The sequence below is a fragment of the Xiphias gladius genome, chromosome 3 (assembly GCF_016859285.1).
Source record: "Xiphias gladius isolate SHS-SW01 ecotype Sanya breed wild chromosome 3, ASM1685928v1, whole genome shotgun sequence".
Lineage (NCBI taxonomy): Eukaryota > Metazoa > Chordata > Actinopteri > Istiophoriformes > Xiphiidae > Xiphias > Xiphias gladius.
The window spans coordinates 22,840,898-22,861,337 of NC_053402.1; the positions used below are offsets into that span (position 1 = coordinate 22,840,898).

Genomic DNA, 20,440 nt, shown 5'->3' on the forward strand with positions numbered 1-20,440 from the left:
TAGTATTTTATATTTCTTTATTCCCAAACAAAGTTTCAGTTAATCACGATACCAAATCCCATAGTGACGCAGTGAACCCGGGGCTCTTGCCAGCCTTGCTAAATATAATGGATATTTAATACGCTACATGTACACAACAACTAGAAGTGGTGAAAGATTCAAAGATTCAAAGATTTCGTAAGTCTTGCAAAACAACTGGACAGTTGGTTCTTTTGTTTTTATTTATGCTCCGATTTAAAATCACATTATTACTCCACCATTTATCTCACAGGTGTCAAAGGGCTTTTAATGTCATTCAATTATTTGGAGGAATGAATTTTGTGGCTACACATCCCGAGTTGGGTAGTACATGATGTTGTACATCATGAAGTTGTAGCTTTTGTCCAGAACACCAATTTTGGACGTCATCTACATTAAAACTGGACTTATTATGTGATTAAATACCAAATATTTGATTAACAGTGTTCTCTTATTTAACGGATGATTGCTTAATTTATTTTGGCGAGATTCACTCACAGGAGTTAACATGCTGTGATATTAATTTGGTATGGTAAACTGTAAACTACTATACATATAGAATTTGCTCTCAGACATGACTGTCAAGCACATTTATATCCACTGGTGTTCGAACTGCAGGCAAAGTCTTGTTCCACATTCAGTTACTCTCCCTGGCCTTCTTGTGGCTGGAAAACAAACACAATCATATGAAAACAGTGTATATTAATAAATCATTTTAAAAGAACAGTGAATTTCTAACATCAGCGTGAATCATAAAAGCCAAACACATTAAAAAATGGTTTACTGAAAAAAGCACTTTTTTCATGCAGTTGGAACTTCCACTGAGGACATTTAGATATTTATGGGACAAAACCCCTGTTTGTTTACTGTATTTGATCATTTGTTTTTAACTTGTCAGCTATCACCAACAAGAACAGCAGTTTAGCGACTTCGGTTTTCATCTATGATCGCGGACAGTGGTCACGTTGGACACTAATGTCTAAATATATCAATTCTCCTTTCAAAGGGGAACAGATAAAGACCTGCATTTACAGTTTATATCAAATACAAGCCGCTCAGTACCTTCGTCCCAATTTCACGGCTCTTGGCTCGCATCTTGTTGGCCAGAGATTCGGCCACGTCGGCTCTCTCCTCGGCCTCTTCCAGCATGTGCTGGGCCTTCCTGAATCTGGCCATTTGCACGTTAGACTGCTCCTCCTGGAAATTAATCATGTTCAGTGTATTGGTGATCAGACACTAAATCACCAAATCAATGAATTGATTGATTTTTTTTCTTTTTACTGATTGACAGGGATTCACTCACAGCTTCCTCGGCGTGTCGTTTGTAGGCTTTCATTTTGATCTGGAGCTTGTCCACCAAATCCTGCAGTCGAATGTTGTTTTTCTTGTCTTCCTCAGACTCAAAGAGGCAAAGACAAATTTCTCTTGGGTTAATTTAACGGATACCAAAGGATTCTGTCTTTCCAAGACTCTTTTATTTGGACAGCGTTTTACTCAGAGGCAGGAGGTTTAATTGATTACAAACATAAAAAATCTTGGATTTACCTGATAGGTCAGCTCTTTGACCTTCCTTTCATATTTACGGACTCCTTTGATGGCCTCAGTAGAACGTTTTTGCTCGGCTTCAAGCTCACTTTCCAGCTCACGGACCTGGGTACAAGAGCAGATTTCAGTCTAGTTTCTATGATTTTAAGTTTGTTAAATTTACAATGACTCTCTGATTTTTATTCAGATTTTTATTGACAGCTTTTGTTGAATTACTTAAATTACTTTAGGTTGGTTGCAGCCCTTATGGAAAACTGATTCAAAATTTGCGACATTACATACATACAGATGAGTGTACAAATAAGATATTAATTTGTTTTTGATATGCCATTTTTTTTTTAAATTTGGTTGCCAAATTCTTGTAAGCATGGCCCATTGTTAATGTATTGGGGACTAGCAACCCATTTCAAATAATGCGGAGCCATCTAGAGCTGTAAGAATTAATCAATTAATCGATTTGTTGGTCAGCAGAAAACTAATTGGCAATAGTCTTGATAACTGAGTAACTGTTTCAAGCAAAAACGCCAAACATTTGCTGGTTCCATCCTGTCAAATATGATGATTTCTTTTGTATTTCTTTATTGTACATGATAGTAAACTGAAGCGTTTTCAGTCTGTTAGTGGGACAAAACAAGACCATTAATATGTTGCATTGGGTTGCTTTATATTACAACAGGCATTTTTTTACTAACATTTTATGGATGAAACAATTAATGGATTAATAGAGAAAATAATTGGTAGTAAAATGTTAATTGAAGCCCTAAAGCCATTGTGAAAAAGTTGATAGTTGATAATAAGTTAAAATATGAACATGTGAATGTTCTCATGGTTATTTTTTTTCAGTTGTAACTAGATACAGTACACATACTCTAGCCTCCAGTTTCTGAAGCTGTTTCTTCCCTCCCTTCATGGCCAAGTTTTCAGCCTCATCTAACCGATGCTGCAGGTCTTTCACTGTGACCTCCAGGTTCTTCTTCATCCTCTCCAGGTGAGCACTGGTGTCCTGCTCCTTCCTCAGCTCTTCAGCCATCATGGCAGCCTAGAGGTGCCACAACCATAGTAATGATTTCATGAAGTCTGTGTTAAGCAAAATAAGAACCCTGTAAGAGCACCTTACATCAGTAATGGCTTTCTTGGCCTTCTCCTCAGCATTCCTGGCCTCTTGAACGGCTTCATCTATCTCACTGTGAAGTTGAGTTACATCCACCTCAAGTTTCTTTTTGGTGGTCAGAAGACTGGTGTTCTGCCAATGATGAAGCAGTTGTTATATAGTGTATATACGTAAGTGATGCAAGTCAGCGGGTTTGTTCAATATGTCAATACTGGTAAACAACCTACCTGAGAATGAAGAAGTCCTGCACGTTCACTGGCATCAATCAGTTCCTGTTCGGCCATTTTGCGGCTCCTCTCCGCCTGCTCCACGACTGCTCGGAGCTCTTCAATCTCAGCCTGCATCAAGGCCGTTCTGCGCTCCATCATGCCTACCTGCTCCTTCATATCATCCTGCCCTCTGACAGAATCATCCAAGTGGATTTGGGCATCCTGAAAACGCATTTTGTCTCGATTAAGCTCACATGGCTTTTCCTGTTTTCTGCCCTGCTAGCGATGGAGCATAAGGAGGTTGATTTGGTTGTCCAAACTTTAGTCCATTAGGTCAAAATTTACACTTGACCATCATGCTGGTAAATGATAAGTATTTCAAAATCCTAATGATCTCGAAAGGGTGATTCCTAATGATGATGGTGACCATCTGATCTTTTCTTTAGCACCATCATCAGACCAAAAGTACCACCTGGAAACAAGAAATGTCAAAATCTACTGCTAAACATTTTTTTTTAGCAATTTTGGTGTCAAGTTAACTTTGCAGCATCTAGAGGCTGCGAAGTGGTGCCCAAGTATTATTTTAATAATTAAGAAATGGAAGCCATGCTAGCATTGTGGCTCTAGGGATGGCAATGGTGGTTGGTCCACCAGTTTGGTCCACACTGAAATTTCTCATTTGACATTTGTGTTTTTGAGTGAAATTTCTCAACAACTACTAGATGATTGCTGTGAATTTTTCATCAGAAAGCTAGTGTTCGTGTTTGCCTCACTAGCTTGTCTGCTTGAACTGTAGAGGGTAAATCAGTAAAGCTGTCTATAGCCAAAAGAAAAATGCAGCGAAGCTGTTAATCGGCGTGTCCCCGTTTCTTCATTCTTTCACCTGTATTAAGTTTTGACAAATTGTGATTTGAACAGCACAAAAACCTGGAAATATAAAAACTACGATCATGAGACAAAAAGACTTGAAGCAAGCTAATGTCCCTCCAAAATATGACATTCTATCCGTTATGCATTATGATGCAAAGATAAGCCCTAGTTAATCTGACTACATTGGCGATCCATTTGAAATTTCAGTGTCTTACAGTTCTATTATCAATAAATTTTCCCGCAAATAGGGACTGACTTCCAGCAGCTCTGTTCAGCATGAAATATAGAAACAATTGGAAACATCAGGTAACGAGGAAGACAAACCTGAATGCCACTGTAATTACTAAAGGGTCTGTTGAGTCTCCCAGCTACAGTGGCTGCAAGTGGCAATTACGACAATGCTAAAATGCATAAATGCTAAAACACTAACACCAGCACAAGTAGAGATGAGTTGTAAAGTCAGTAATCTGACTCTAATGATGTTCATGTATTATCTAGCTAAATTTTGCTCACGTTAAACAAAATTAGCCACGTCATGTACAAATGCAATTATTGCTTATGAATTTGACTTTTAATTTTAAGATCAACAATTTGTTATTTTTTTGACAGTAAGTGCTTTAATGTATCACTCTACTACGTTGATGGTATGAGAAGTAAACGACGATATACGAGACGCTGTTGTGGTTGTACCTTGAGTTGCCCCTGAACGTTCCTCAGTTGTTTCTGGGCCTCGGCCGCCTGCCTGTTAGCATGGCTCAGCTGGATCTCCATCTCATTCAGGTCTCCCTCCATCTTCTTCTTCACTCTTAGGGCGTCGTTCCTGCTCCGGACCTCAGCGTCCAGAGTGGCCTGCATGGACTCCATCACTCTCTGGTTGTTCCTCTTCAACTGGTCGATCTCCTCATCTTTCTCTGCTATTTTTCTGTCCACTTCAGCCTTCATCTGGTTTAGATCCATTTGTACACGCAGGATCTTAGACTCCTCTTGTTCCAGTGATGCCTTAAAAACAGTTTAGTTTGTACATGTAAATGTCAGTGGTTCCATATGCCATATTGATGTCTATGTCTGTTACTTTTCTGTTGTTTTCAGTAATCAGTACCTCAGCTTCCTCCAGCGCAGTCTGCATGTCATATTTCTCTGTTTCCACCTGCTTCTTGAATTTCTCCAGTTCATGAATCGTCTTCCCACTTTCTCCAAGTTGCTCTGTCAGGTCTGATATCTCCTCTGTGTTTCGGAAGATGAAATTGTCGTAGAATTTTGAAATAACTTATGTAAAATATTTCTTACAAATTTTTTTTTCCCAATTTCACTCACGTTGCAGGTTTTTATTTTCCCTTTTCATTGTCTCCAGATGATCCAGAGCTTCTTCATAAGAGTTCTTCAGTTTGAAGAGCTCAGTGCTCAGAGATCGAGATTCTTTCTGAGCGCCTTCAAGCTCTGCCTGAGACTCCTCATACTTCTGCTTCCACTCGGCTAGAATCTAAATTATTGGAACATTAGCCAGTAATAATTAATGATGTAACATAGACTACTTATGTGGTATTAAGCATAACTGTCAAAGAAAATACCTTGTCGAAGTTTCTCTGCTTCTTGTCAAGGGTAGCCGCTAAGCTGTTGGACCTTTGCACATCCACCATAAGATCCTCCATTTCATTTTGAAGTCTCTGTTTAGTTTTCTCCAGTGAGGCACACTTTGAGTTCACTGCTTCAATTTGTTCTTCAGCCTCTTGGAGGCGCTGGGCAAGCTTTTTCCTTTGAAAAGTGAAGAGGTTGTGAGAATACAGCGAACGAGGCAAACACAGATATCATGTTGCGCTGGAATCAAAATGAAATAGCAAAGGGGGGAAAAAGTCGTTAAAGCTTTAGAAATTGAAGACTACCTTAAAATTAGTGCATTTTTAAAGATCAAATATTTACAAAAAATGATGCTACATTATCTATATTTATTAACCTAATACGTGCAATTACTTTGCCTCCTCGAGCTCCTCAGTGCGTTGGATGGCGTCGGTCTCATATTTGTTCCTCCAGAGAGCCACCTCAGTGTTCGCCTTTGACAAACTCCGCTGCAGCTCAGCTTTGGCCTCCTGCTCCTCCTCGTACTGCTCACGAAGGAGATCACAGTCGTGACGAGCCGACTGCAAACTGTGAGCCAGGGCATTCTTAGCCTACAAGGAAGACATTAATATGAAAGATCATGCGAAAAAAGCCAAGTAAACCAGAGAAGTGACTGTGTTTGCAAGTGAGAGCTTTGGTTACCTTTGTTTCTTCGTCAATCAGTCTTTTTAGCTCGTCAATCTGTGTCGTGAATCCCTGCTTTCCTCTTGTCAGTTGGGAGATGAGACTCTCTCTCTCTTCCATTTGACGTGAAAATTCAGCTATGACAAGCAAAACAAGAGACCATGTTTTAATTAAAAGTCTTTAACTTAATGAATTGAACTAAAAGGAGGGACAGGACTACCATTCTCAGTTTGAAAACGGGCCTTCTGATTGGTGAGATCAGTAATTTGTCTTGTGTTTTCATCATTCTTGGTCTTTAGCTCCACTAACTGATCTTCAAGTGAGCGACACATCTTCTCCAGGTTGACCTGAGTATATAAAATTAACACAAATTAGTCATTCAAGCAGTTAAGCGTTTCTGGATGCCTAATGCTTAAATAAAGTTTTTCTGGTTTATAAATACTACCTTAGCTTTTGCAACTGTTTCCATATTGCTGGCCAAATCATCAATCTCCATCTTCAATTCACTCTTTTCCTTTTCCAGTTTCTGTTTAATTCTCTGGAGGTTGTCGATCTGCTCTCCCAGCTCGGCCATGCTGTCTGCCTGCTTCTTGCGCAGTGCAGCGGTCGTGGCCTCGTGGTGTAGCGTGGACTCCTCCAGGTCACGTCGCAGTTTGAGGAACTCAGTTTCACGTTTCTTGTTCATCTCAATCTGTGCGGCTGTGGCTCCTCCGGCCTCCTCCAGTCTCTCACTGATCTCCTCGATCTCCCTAGTGAGGTCAGACCTTTGCTTCTCAATCTTGGCCCGAACCGCTCGCTCGGCCTCAACTTCTTCCTCCAGTTCTTCAATACGGGCCTTAAAACAGAAAATGCAATGTATCACGATGAGGGGAAAATTTGTTATAATCTATCTGATCAATGTATGACTTAAATCTGAGCTTTATACATGGAGTTCCTTCATTTTCTTTTGGAGCTGGTTATTAATTGCTTGCTCGTCTGCAATGTTGCTGAGCAGCTGGTTGTTTTCAAATTCTTTTCTGTGAGGACAAAAACAAAAGGTTGTCAGTTTAAACCCCAAAACTTATTTCCCTCACACATATAGCCCATCATCAATGTATTATCTTACTTCTTAATTCTCTCCTCAGATTGCTGCTTATCATTTTCCAGATCCATCAAAGATTCCTGTGCAAGCTTCAGATCTCCCTCGAGCTTCCTCTTGGCTCTTTCGAGGTCCATGCGGATCTTCTTTTCTTGCTCCAATGAACCCTCAAGCTTGAAAACAAGTTTCAAAAAGTTAATTAAAATGCTTAGTAGCATCAGCGTTGGAACATGTCTTTGTTGGAAACTCACATCATCCACTTGCTGTTCAAGCTTAGACTTGGCTTTGGTCAGAGAGTTGACTTTGTCCTCCTCTGCTTGAAGATCATCCAGTCCCTGCTGATGAGCCTCTTGAAGGGCTTTCTTCTCCTTTGTCAGTTTCCCAATGTTTTCATCCTGACCAGCCAGCTCTTCCATTAAATTTTTTACCTGCAATAGGCAATGTACATACACAAAATTGTAAACCTGAAACAAAACCTAGAATGCACTCATAGAGAACATAAAGTCTATCCTATAAGGTTACACAGTCATAAACTTACTATTTTAATAATTAAAAATGGAAGCCATGCTAGCGTTGTGACTCTAGGGGTGGCAATGGTGGTCGATCCACCAGTTTGGTCCAGGCTGAAATAATTCAACAACTATTGGATAGATTGTCATGAAATTTCTAACATTCATTCCACCCTCAGGATGAATTGTAATAACTTTAGTGATTTGCTAACTTTTCATCATGTGTCATCATCAGGTAAAGTTTTAAATTTGCCGAATACACTTATTTTGTTTAATGTTAATTAGCAAGTGTTAGCATGCTAACACATTAAACTAAAATGGTGACCATGGTAAACATTATACCTGGTAAACATCAGTATAATAGCATTGACTTTGTAAGCATGTTGTCATGCTGGCTTTTGCATTTAGCTCGAAGCTAGCACTGTATCTAGGGACCACTGTACCTAGGAAAAGCCTCACAGAGCTGCTAGCATGGCTGTTAATCCTGATCTGTATTAAAACAGACATGATGCTGACAAACGATCATGTTCATCTGGGGACAATATCAATCCTGTATTTGTACGAGCTGTGCAAAATTTTCATATGACTCCAACTCAAAACCACTGACTTACGGCCATTTAAAGTAATTATGTTGCCGTGATATCACTTAATTTCGGAATGTAATTAAAGTTTTCAGCATCTCTCAGATATATATATGTATGTATTATCTAAATGTGGCTGCAAGTGCACAATGTGATCAATTATTATTGCAGTTTATGTAAAATACCCATGTCTACATCAATTTTGGCACCGAATTATAAGAAAACAATAAACAGACGAGAATGTTTTTAGGGTGATCCAAACATGGTATGTTCCAAATTAGGCGGATAAAGATTGGATGAAATGTGTTGGAGTAGTGAAACAAGTGTTCAAATCAAAACATGGGAGAAATCTGTCAGGAATGGTTGCGAGTTAAAGTATGAGCCAAAACATACTTTCTAAATTGCCACTGCACCAAAAACTAAGCTGTTCTTTGGTGGCCAGTGGCCTTACCTACAATTCCACTGAAATGTTAAGTAGTTTTTGAGATACTCAAGCAAGCAACTATATGGGACCAAAAACATAAATCAGTAGGTACACAAAGGTACCAACCATGTATTGCAAATGAAATCACAAACCTTGTTTTCTGTGGCATGTTTCTCCTTCTCCACTTTAGCCAGGGTAATCTCCAGGTCATCAATATCTTTTTTAAGCTCAGAGCATTCGTCTTCCAGCTTCCGCTTCTTGGCGGTCAACTCAGCGTTCATTTCCTCCTCATCCTCCAGTCTCTCGGTCACCTCCTTGAGTTTGGCCTCAAGCTGGATTTTGCTTTTAATCAAGCCTTCACATCGCTCCTCTGCATCACAAAGATTTTCTGAATCCTAAGAAAAACACAAAAAGAGCAACACGAATGTATGATTGTTTGGACATTGATATGACATTGATTCGAGATCAGTGCCTTTAATTTGCTATGATACTCACAGCTTGTACTTGCAGGAGGAGGTTATTTTTCTCCTGCAGCAGAGAAACCATTTTCTCTTCAAGCTCCTTTCTCTTGGCCTCAGATTTTGCCAGATCCTCCTTACATTTGACAAAGTCCTCTTTCATGGTCGCCATCTCTTTTTCAGTCTCTGCACTCTTTAGAAGTGGCTTAATTTTAAAGAACAGCTTCATCCATGGCCAGTGTTTCACATTCATGAATGAGCGCAAGTTATATTGCAGTATCCAGACACAATCTCTGTCAGATATACGGCAACAACGGTATTAGTGGTGTGTTAATGTCCGTAATAAATACAGAGCAATTTTGGTGCTAATATTACCTTTGTGCGATTAGTTTGGAGAATTCTTTTCTCATCAGATAACCACGACACAATGCTTGAGTCTGAGTCACCAGAGAAGCTAGTTTTTCATCTCGCAACTCCTCCAGAGTGCCAAGTAAACCAGCTTTGAAGAAGACCTACAAAAACATGGTCTGGTAATGCTGCATCAAGTCCATTAAAATTCATTAATTTGTTCCTCATAAAGAATGTTCTCTGTGGCACCAAAAGCTTTTAGGGCTTTACCCATTGAGGCATTTTAGAGACATACCTTTGTAGACCCAAATCGGTACTGTGTGTGGTCAATGTCAATCGAACCAAGAAGCTTCTCGGAAGCCTTCTTTCCATCAATGAACTGTCCCTCAGGGATGGCACTGGCATTTAGGATTCTGTACCTGTTCATATTTGGATAAAGATGTATTATCACAATCTGGATTTGGATTAAGATATATTATCACAATCTGGAATTTTAATTATATAGTTCTTAAATCTTTACCTCTGCTTGAAGTCAGCATAAAGGATCCTACTGGGGAATCCCTTCCTGCAAATCCTGATACCCTCCAGCACACCGTTACAGCGTAGCTGGTGGATGACCAAGTGATTGTCCATGATTCCTGCAGACAAGTCAACATGAATTGATTGGAAACAGACTCTGGAAGCATATTTAAACATCACATTTTCCTCTCTAATTGCACAAACAACAGCTTTGGTATATGGAGATATGTATACAGTGTTTGCTCATAAACCTGTACCTGGTGTTTTAATCTCATTTGGGATCAGGCAGCGCACAAAGTGAGGATGGGTGCTCCTCAAGTTTGTCATTAGTTTTCCCAGATTTTCCTGCAAATGAACAATTGCCGATGCACATTATTTTGAGGATATCGAACACTGAGAATAAAAGTTGACATAGCTTATCAAATCTGAAAACAATTAAGTGTTTCTTGCCTTGACTTAGGGCCCCTCTAAAATTCAACAATCCAACCAACCTTTAATATTTGACTGGTGGAACTTACTGGAAAATGAAAACTATATGAAGGCACCAACTTGGACTATCATTGCATGGCAAAAAAAAAATCATAATGTCATAGATTAATATCAGTTCTGTACCCTGAAAACAGCAGACACCGTTTGAAAGGAGCCTCCCTTCTTCTTTCCAGCTTTCTTTCCACTTTTTCCACCTCCAGCATCACCACCTGATTCTACAAAGCAAACAGAAATATTTACTGTCCTTTGCTAAGGAATGAAGCCCGTTAAGTGTTAGGGGGTCTTTCCCTCCAAAACTCAAACATTCCTTAAATAATTTCCACTCCAGACACTCACTGGTTTAGTACTAAGAATTTCAGTTTCTGTCATTGATGCTAATTATTCCAACCATTTGTAAATGTTGTACCTGCTTCAGCACCAGAAAACGTGGCATACAAGAAGGCCAGCAGTTTCATCGATGACTTCTGGTAAAGCTGCACCACAGACTCGTTCAGGGGGTCTTTGTTCTTTTCAAGCCAGCCAGTGATGTTGTAGTCCACAGTGCCAGCATAGTGCACCAGGGAGAAGTGAGCCTCGGGCTTGCCTTTAACAACCTTTGGCTTTTGGAAAGCATTTGTTTTTCCAAGATGCTGGTCATAGAGTTTGTTCTTAAAAGAAGTGTCTGAGGCCTTGGGGAACATACACTCCTCTTCAAGGATGGAGAAGATGCCCATCGGCTGTTGATGTATCATAGGCACATATGAGATACTGTGTTTAAAATGACGTAAGATATTAAATTGGGTAGTAGATTAATCCTACCTTTTCAATGAGCTCAATGCAGGCTGCCAGGTCCATACCAAAGTCAATGAACTCCCAGTCAATTCCTTCTTTTTTGTATTCTTCTTGCTCCAGTACGAACATGTGGTGGTTGAAAAACTGTTGCAGCTTCTCATTAGTGAAATTAATACAGAGTTGCTCCATGCTGTTGAACTGAGACAACAATTAGCCATGAAGTTAACATATATCCACATAAAATTTTGAAACAACAAGCATAGTAGTTGGAAACTATCACCATCCACTGACAAAAATGAACTTAAAAGTCCAAACTCACATCAAATATTTCAAATCCAGCGATGTCTAACACTCCAATGAAGAACTGTCTGGGCTGCTTTGTGTCCAGCATCTCATTGATGCGTATGACCATCCATAAGAACATCTTCTCATAGACAGACTTGGCCAGAGCACCAACTGCATTGGTGACCTGATCCAGAGATTTTGAAGATACATGAATCACTTAGAATCACTAACACAAAACATTTCTATGTAAACAGGGTTACTAAAATGTATAACGTGCTTAAAGGGCAAAAAGAAGTTTATCACTTGCTGACAGTTGTCCAGACTGGACATGGTTGAGTGGGGGATTTCTTAGAGATTGAGTGGGGGGTTTCTTAGAGAGTGACGTATCCATCCCACCAACCTCATATTCAGTCAACATTGGTTTTTGCAATTTGCTAGGAGCAGTTAACTGAAGAAATTATAGAGCTTAAGAGTTTAAAAAAACCTGTACAGCAGAATCAATCTCATCCATGCTTGTAGCCATTTTTTAGTCATTGTTCTGTCACTATTTTCCATCGATGCAGTTAGCAAGCTATGCCGGAAGATGACGTCGATATTCTTAGTCCTACTAATGCTATGCTCTGGTGGGTACAGCGCCATGCCTACATTATATGTTGTAGCATAAACCACCAAACAAATCGGAGATGAGAGCAGAGATTCAGATTGACATATCCAGTCAGTAGCACATCTACACAGAAGCTGCAGCAGTTATGGATGTCGCTAAATAGCTAGCAAGCTAGATAGGAAGATAATGTCAATATAATTAATTCCACCAAAGTAAAGTTCTGATTGGTCAACTGTATGAATGACTATATAAATATCTCAAAAAAGTGGAGAGGTGGGCAGTGGTTCGGAGGTCCAGCTACTTGTGATTTGATTCACAGGTTTAACTAGCAACTGATGAGATATTTCGAGCTGAGGTGAGAATTACCAAGAATTATTAGATTTGATAAAAGAAACCTAGCACTAGCATCCGTTACACATTTGCAGCAGCGGCTCATATGTTCCTTTGGTCATGATATACTGTAAATACATAATTTACAACAAGGTGTCCTGGCCTATCATGGTGATATCTGCCTCCACTGTGTGCATTACTTCCTATATTGAGACAAGGCGCTGTGCACTATAACTTGTTGAAACTTTGAGCTGTTACTGTACCTGGGGGACTGTCTGGCCCTTGGTGACATATTCATTCCCTACTTTCACTCTCGGATAGCAAAGGCCCTTCAGCAAGTCGGCAGAGTTCAGCCCCATGAGGAAAGCGACTTTGTCTGCAACTGAGTGACATACGTGAACATTTTTGTTAATTTTTGTCTGCATGTCTTCACTGATGACAAAACGACTTAAGGAAAAAGTCTCACCCTCAGTGCCATCGGGCTCTGCCTGCTCCTCCCGTTGCTTCTGCTTGAACTTCATGTTCCCATAATGCATCACAGCGCCAGTCAGCTTGTAGATGGAGACTTTCTCTTCATTGGTGAAGCCCAAGACATCAGTGGCAGTCTATCAATTTAAATTGATATTGTTAGAAGAAGCCAATAAAATGCACGTAAATGCCGTTAAAAGTGACTGACAAGAAATAGCTCACATCTGTGGCCACCAGCTCATCTTTGTCGTCAATGCTGGCCACAGTGATCTGACCCTGACTTATCATGGGGAAGTCATATGGGTTTGTTGTTATGAGAAGCATCTCTGTAGAGAGAAACAAATAAAATGACCTGAAAATGGTCTAAAAAAATATTTTTTAATGCAAGATATAATGGCCTCACCATACCTATAAGCTCTGGTTTGTGCCCAGTCATTATCTGATAGAAGATGTGGTAGCTCCTCTCTTCGGACAACTGGAACGTCACTCTTGACTTTTCCAGCAAGTCTACATGAATATACGAATCAAGTAATGATTAACAATTGCAAGTATACATATAATGAACATAAATCATTTGGAAAGACAAACTTACAGGTTTCAATATCAGCCGAGGCCAGTTTCCCTGTTGTTCCAAAGTGAATTCTGATGAATTTGCCCTAGGAAATATAAAATCAGGTAAACTGCACATGAAAACATTAATGTTAAAAATACATATTGGTTTAAGGAATGAGTAAGGTTCCTTTCTTGCAACATTTTGTGGGTCATTAAAAAATATGAATATTCCCCCCTTTAGAGCTCATACTTACAAATCTTGAGGAATTGTCATTCCTCACAGTCTTAGCATTCCCAAAAGCCTCCAGCAAAGGGTTCGCTGAGATGATTTGATCTTCCAGTGTCCCCTGGAAAACACAGCCGGCCTGATCAGAATCACGTCTGTATTTTTTTTATTGTGAGAAAGATTTCTGTCATGTTTCTACTACCTGTATTTTTCCAGGTGAGTGGTCTTTCTTGTCAACCCCTCCACCAGCCACTGCGATTGTCGCAAAGTACTGGATGACACGCTTGGTGTTGACAGTCTTTCCTGCACCAGATTCTCCACTGTAAACACAGAATAAAAGAGACCTGAGGACAACTAAAAAAACATACTTGCATCTTTTATTGACTGAAGTATTGGACAAATTTTTAGTTTATGTGTAACAGACTTACGTGATCAGGACAGACTGGTTCTCCCGATCTGTCAGTGACACAGAAATATGAGCAATGTTCGGTGACATGATGCTTTTTGTTTGGTTAAAGTGCCAAATTGGCAAACGCTAAAGGCCCTGAAAAACTCAGTCAGCAACTTACTATGAGCAATGCTGTGTTTATTTAAGTTTAACTTTCCCTTATATATTCATGGATTTTTAATGTTATAGAAAAATGTACACGTAAAACCAAATTTATGGAGCTTTAAATTTTGATTATGTAACCGTTGTGGAATAGTGTCCACTGTGTCCCCAAGCGGCAATTACCAGTTAATGGCATATTGAATATCCTGTCAGTCAGTTGCTGTAAATCGTTAGGTGACCGGACTGAAATGAGGTTGGATGAGACCAGAAACAGGTGAAAACAACTGTGTCTCCTGGTGATGAATGCTTTGTGTACCTCCGACTTATTTTTTATTATCACATTAGAAATTATTTTAGTAGCACAATTGGAGCAAACTGTCACATGGCATTGGTTACAAAACAATATTTAGCCACCATAACCTGCTGGTCATACGAGACCAAGTAAGGTTGTAACTGCGAAACCCCTGAGTTTATTGAATTGAAGATGGCAAATCGTAGGCTATTTCCTACCATTTGAAGTTTTTATTTTTAAGAGAAAGATGGTATTATTTCTTCTTTCAAAGTGACACAGTCTTTCTACAAGCTTAAGTTTAACCAAGAGTGAGTTTAAATATTCAGCGGGCCATTGGGCCAGGTTTTGCTAAGATATCTGCATTCGCATTTGCCCCACAATTTTGATTCCTAAGACACAATTGAAATCATATTTCCCACTTTTTTAAAACTTTACACAAAAATAACATTGCAGCACAATTACATGAATAAGGAAATGTATGCAAAAAAATAAAATGTCTGGAGGTGAGAAACTTCCACCATATCTATAGAACTGACAAACCAAGATAATATCTGGTGTTGAAAATCATCATCTGTCCTGGTTTAAACAACATAATCAGTGTCGTTCAGGACTAATTTGTTAAAAATACTCAAAGAAGTCATTATTGTTCCTTACCTGTAAGCATATTTTGATATGCATTATCAGAGACAGAGAAAATATGTGGTGGGGCCTCCATGCGCTTTTTGCCTCTGTAGGCTGCCACGACCTTCGGGTCGTACACAGGCAGCCACTTGTAAGGGTTAACAGTCACACAGAAGAGCCCAGAGTAGGTCTGCAGAGGAGAATGTCCAGTATGCGAGGTAAGAGAGAGAGAATCACTCAGACAAATAAAGAGAAGACAACGTCCCTGTCATTACTTACATAAATCATCCATGCTGCATAACGATCTTTGAGGTTAAACAGCACAGAGGGCTCGTTGAGGTGGGTCATCATGGCCATGTCCTCAATCTTGTCGTACTTAGGGGGATTCATAGAATGGCAATCTTCCTCCTTGACTGTTACAGTCTGGAAAATAAAGTGAGAAGAGAAGAGAAGAAATAAGGCATGCCGTAGTGTTGTAGATTGTTTAAGTCTTCATCTCATAGTCAGTGATTTAAAGTATACAAGGTTTGTTATAAAAGGGACAAATCACTGATGCTGTACACAGAAATATTCACCTCATCAGCTTCAGTCTTCACGGTGACTTGGGCACCTTCCCTCTTCTGTATGACACCTTTGATGTACAGCTCCTTGGCATTGGGCACAAAGCAGGCTGTTCTGGCATCGAATGGCCGGTTCTGAGCCTCGACTCTCTCCTTCTCAGGTTTGCGGAGAAAGATGGCCGCCGGCCCAAACTGGGCCATCTCGGCGTCACTGCTCATGTTGATACCTCAAGACAAAAAGGCAAGAAACTGAGGCACGCTTTACTTCAACCGATTCAAAGTTTTCAAAAGACTTTTTATGAAATTAGGTATAATTTTATGTCTTACTTACCAGGTCTACAAAACCCAGCTGAACCGAATCAAAAGACACACAGTGCTGCAGGTCGAACACACACTCAAAAAAAAAAAGATTTGGAAGAACAAGCGGTTCCCAGCCACCACTGCTGTGTCAGAAGGGTAGACGATAGATCTTACCAATGGTCAGTGAATCGCAGGCCTCTAAGTGAAGACCAGTGGGAAGTTGAGGCTCCTTTTATCAAGATGGATGTGTTGCTGAAGCAAACCGGAAACTCCAAACTTGGCATTGTCACTATTCATATGTCAATCAAGTCGCATTATCGATCTCTGCTCAACACTTAAATATGGCACAGGATCTTCCAGTGGTAATAGGAACATGTCAGCAGCAACAGGTGATGATCCTCAAGCACTATTTTTACATGCCTTCTCTACTGTCAAGAACTGTCATTAGCTACTTAATGTTTGTGCCGTTTGCTATTCAGCAGGACTACATCTCATGCTTGATTCATGATGATGTGTTTAATCATTGTATTTAGTGTGATAATTCTGATTTAGCGATAGAAAGTGTCATTGTGTGTATTTATGGGTATAAACCATACGTAACTCAGTGTCTCCTTGATGCATCATGACCTTCATGTTCATCCTGGACCACCTGCTCATTCACCTCTAAAACACCTTGTTTGGATTAACTGGTTTAAACTTTAGATAAATACTCTAGATAGTACAATGTCAACATTACTTTTTTGGAATATGTCATGAGAAAATAAAAAAAATTCTGCTTTGTGGCCAATGCGCAAATCACATCAATTGTCTTTAGGTTTTTATTTTGCAACACACACATATCGTAAAGATGAATCCAATCTGTAAAGGTCTAAGTAGAGTTAACAATAAATAATTTCATCCTCAAATCCTCACGTACAAGGTTACGTACAATCTATGCATGTATAGAACCATGACGTTATTATAAAGTGGACATTTCACTGAAATAAAACACTCGCTGAGTTTTATAGCCAGCCACATATTTCATTCTCCATGTCTAGCGTGTAATTCCTTGACATACTGCAGGGGGGAAAATGCATATCATACACTTTAAGTCAAATGAAGGCTTTCAAAATCTTTTATCATCTTTTAACCATTTGGAGCCTGCAAAAGTGCACTGTGATATACTGTATGTCATTGCTTGTTTTTGCTATTTTAATATGGATTTTAGGGTATCATCAAGTGTTTAATATCCCCCAAATCATCACACGCTCTGCTATCATTTCACATCAGTATAACATACTATACCATACATGTAATAAATGAAAACAAAACACAAAAACTTACCGAGAGAATATCTTTTTTATAGATAAACACAAAAATTAAATATCTTTTTTAACATTGAAAACACAATTAACCTCAGAATTATGCCAGAACTGTTTTAAACTGTCACATTTATTACATTGTTCAGATTTTGCAAAATCATTCATATATCCAATAATCACCATTTCATGCTAGTAAAAGCTGTGATGGTTCTTCTGCAAATAGCACAGTGGATGTGGTAAACTTAAATGTAAAAAGATATCACAATATTCATGCTAACTGCTCAAACCAGTTCTGCAGCATAATCCACTTCTATCTATTGTGCTATTACACTAACTAAATTGCGTCTTGCTTCATTGTATCAATGCAATTAAATTAGAGATATAGTGATTTATTGTCAGCATAACAAGATATATCAAAATGCCTAACAATGTGGCATAGTTAGAAGTTGTACGCAGAGAACAGAAATGGACCGAGAATCGAGCCCTGTGGAACACCACCCATTAAAAAGGCAGATGTAGAAACAATCATGTATAGAGACACTGACGTTGATTTTAAAGAGAGAAGATTTTAATATTTTTGGACAAAGACTAAATGGACTAATCATGGCAGATATGTTAATTTACTACAGATACATCTCCACTGCTTTTGAATTCAAAAATAATTATTTTGTATGCAACATATCCCATGCCTATTTTCTCACTGTACTCCATGCCAAGGTTAGTGATAGCCAGCCACCTTGAGGGAATTTTTCTGGTTTGTCTGGCTTGTTTACAAGTTAACACATAATGGTGTCCTGTGTGTGCTATACTCAAGGCAGAGTGAAAATCACAAGCGAGTGGAAACACATGGTGACCATGTTCTACCACATTTAGAATAAGCATACGAGACTGTCTGTAACTTGAGCTCTTATCATAGTAGGGGGAGCAGTGGGCGGAAGCAAGTGTGAACAGCAGCTTGTGAACTTGAAAATACATCACATCATCTCTTAATATCCAGCAGTAAGGCAGAGTATGTGTTTATAGGCTCTGCAACAAGGAGAACTTACACAAAATTAAAGCTTAAAATCCTATTTATATGAGAGGAAAACCTCATATGTGCCTATTAGATTCTTTTTACCAGTTGGTGAAAATAAAAAGTCAGTTTTGACTATGTTTGATATGATGGATATGCTGTTTTGCTTGATTTCATATTAATATTAGAGCTTATAAGAACTGTACTGTTTGTTCATAGGAAGACTTTAAAATAAACAAGATTTTAATTAAGTATTTTGGTTAAATAGATATAATTTGTAAAAACAGCCCTTTTGAAATGGTTTATCTAACATATTAAGCGGGGTAAATGTATTCACCCCTAAATCAACATTTAATCTGTCACTTTTTCTGAATATTTAAAATTCAGCCAATTTGAGTTGTAACTGGACAGTCACACTTCCCCATGTGGGCAAAACCCTGAATACTCTTGAAATGGTGGCATGAATGTACTTTAATATAAAGACGTTTGACAAGATAAAAAAGAAAAGTGTCAAGAAGAGTGAAATGAAAATTGTTTTTGGGGGTTTTTTTGTGTGTGTGTTGGTTTGTGTTAGAGACATTTTTTGTATAATGATGTAATCAGACCGACTTGATAAACACATTTGTGTGGCAGCAGTAACAGTGAAAGGAAGCGGGGAGGAAAACGTTTTTCAACCGCTGATTTAGTTTGCCTACGAAATTAGACTTTGAAACGTCTATTTTCCATTATTCTTGAAAAACTGACTAGACGGCGCTCGTATTCTTTTCTGAGCTTTTTCATACTGTTGCAAGCTGTGTAACGTGGGTTGAATTTTTGTCCCTTCTTTTGTGTTTTCCTTTTGATACACATGCCATTATTAGTTTTATGCTCTCCACAACACCATAACAGGCCAACTGACCTTCAATCAACCCCACCAACCAAAGTAAGCGGACGTATGTAATAGGAAAGCGAGTGGGAAGTCTGTTTTATGTGTCCATATGACTTTCCAATTTGTTCGTTTTAGCTCTTTTTCATAAATTGTGGGATAGATGTGATCTGTCTGTGTCACATTAGGAAACTACAAAAACAGTGAAGCTGAGAAAAAAAAGGGTTTAAAATTTAAGGGCTCTTCACCAAACTGTAGAGCAGATATTTAAGTTGTGAAACCTTAACAACATGCCCTGTATGCTGAATATTATTGTCCGACCTTACATAAAACCCGAAAAAAAAAAAAGGTAATGTTTCTTCAGCACTCTTGTCCATTTTAAATAATGAGCCGGGTTCATTGAATTCAAATATGTGATTTAAAGGTTGCTCAACCACATCAAATCATCCACTGTCGTCAGAGAGCGCAGAGATGGCAGTTACTGCTACTCTGCTTGCTAGGCTAGTTAGCGTTTAGCGGGACTAGTTTATCTGGTGCTACTTTTTCCGCTCCATTATGAGGATTTAGCTGTTGTCTTATTTAAGCGATAGGAAAACTTACTTATTGAGAAGCTGGAACATAAAAATGTGGGGAAATGCGGGTGAATTAGGTTTGGCTAAAGCTCTTGCTAGCTAACCTTAACTAGCCCGAGTGCAGTTGCTGCAGTTTGTTTGTTTTTTATCACTTTTTTCTAGTTCCAGCAAATTTACAGTGTTTCTTTTTCTTAATTATTTTTCAAAAATTACACATTTCTATTGTATATTAATTTTTATATGGTAAAACAGAAAGTAAAAAAAAAAAATTCTAGTCTTAACTCAGTTTTGATCAAATGCGTAACATTAGTAACTGTGTTTTGGCTTTATAGAGCAACATACTGTCCTCAAAATAATTATTTAATACTGTTTTTTCACTTTCTTATTTTTCCCCAGTTTATCTGAATTCTTTCGAGTGCCCTGGGTTTGCAAACCATATATGTTCTCGGTATGAATTTTGTTGCTGCCAAAACGAGCCTCCTCTCCCAGCGAGGTGAGTGAATAACCCTGCGACCTGACTGTAAACGCTGACCAGCTGGTGGACGGAGTTTGTCCCCGCCTGTCCACTCAGTGTCCTGTTTCTGTTAGTGCAAACAACAAACCCGTCAGCCCCTCAAGTCCTCCTCCTCTTTCCTCTCCGTGCCGTCTCTCCTCCCTTGGAGGTTACCTTCAGCACTTGCACGCAACCCTGCCCCGCTGAAAGTCCCACGGTAACTCTAACCCTGCTTCACAGG

The 20,440-nt window shown here is 39.1% G+C and overlaps 1 protein-coding gene across 1 annotated transcript; it reads right to left on the minus strand.

Moving 5' to 3' along the window:
- Window positions 1-222: 222 nt before the first annotated feature.
- Window positions 223-15,875, minus strand: LOC120783585 (myosin heavy chain, fast skeletal muscle-like). The gene is made up of 39 exons (XM_040116653.1): window positions 15,672-15,875; window positions 15,376-15,519; window positions 15,130-15,286; window positions 14,062-14,089; window positions 13,836-13,953; window positions 13,662-13,754; window positions 13,448-13,511; window positions 13,264-13,362; window positions 13,078-13,181; window positions 12,854-12,992; window positions 12,651-12,769; window positions 11,488-11,637; window positions 11,196-11,366; window positions 10,804-11,113; window positions 10,521-10,612; window positions 10,166-10,253; window positions 9,910-10,027; window positions 9,685-9,808; window positions 9,417-9,553; window positions 9,079-9,334; window positions 8,736-8,978; window positions 7,321-7,497; window positions 7,097-7,242; window positions 6,917-7,007; window positions 6,437-6,826; window positions 6,212-6,338; window positions 6,010-6,128; window positions 5,722-5,918; window positions 5,322-5,505; window positions 5,068-5,233; window positions 4,853-4,977; window positions 4,444-4,752; window positions 2,902-3,105; window positions 2,681-2,806; window positions 2,432-2,602; window positions 1,564-1,668; window positions 1,322-1,417; window positions 1,081-1,215; window positions 223-683 (listed from the first exon to the last, which is right to left on the minus strand). Exons 1-39 carry the CDS (start codon window positions 15,873-15,875, stop codon window positions 660-662), a joined length of 5,850 nt encoding a protein of 1,949 aa, XP_039972587.1. The 3' UTR covers window positions 223-659.
- Between the last annotated feature and the right edge of the window lie 4,565 nt (window positions 15,876-20,440).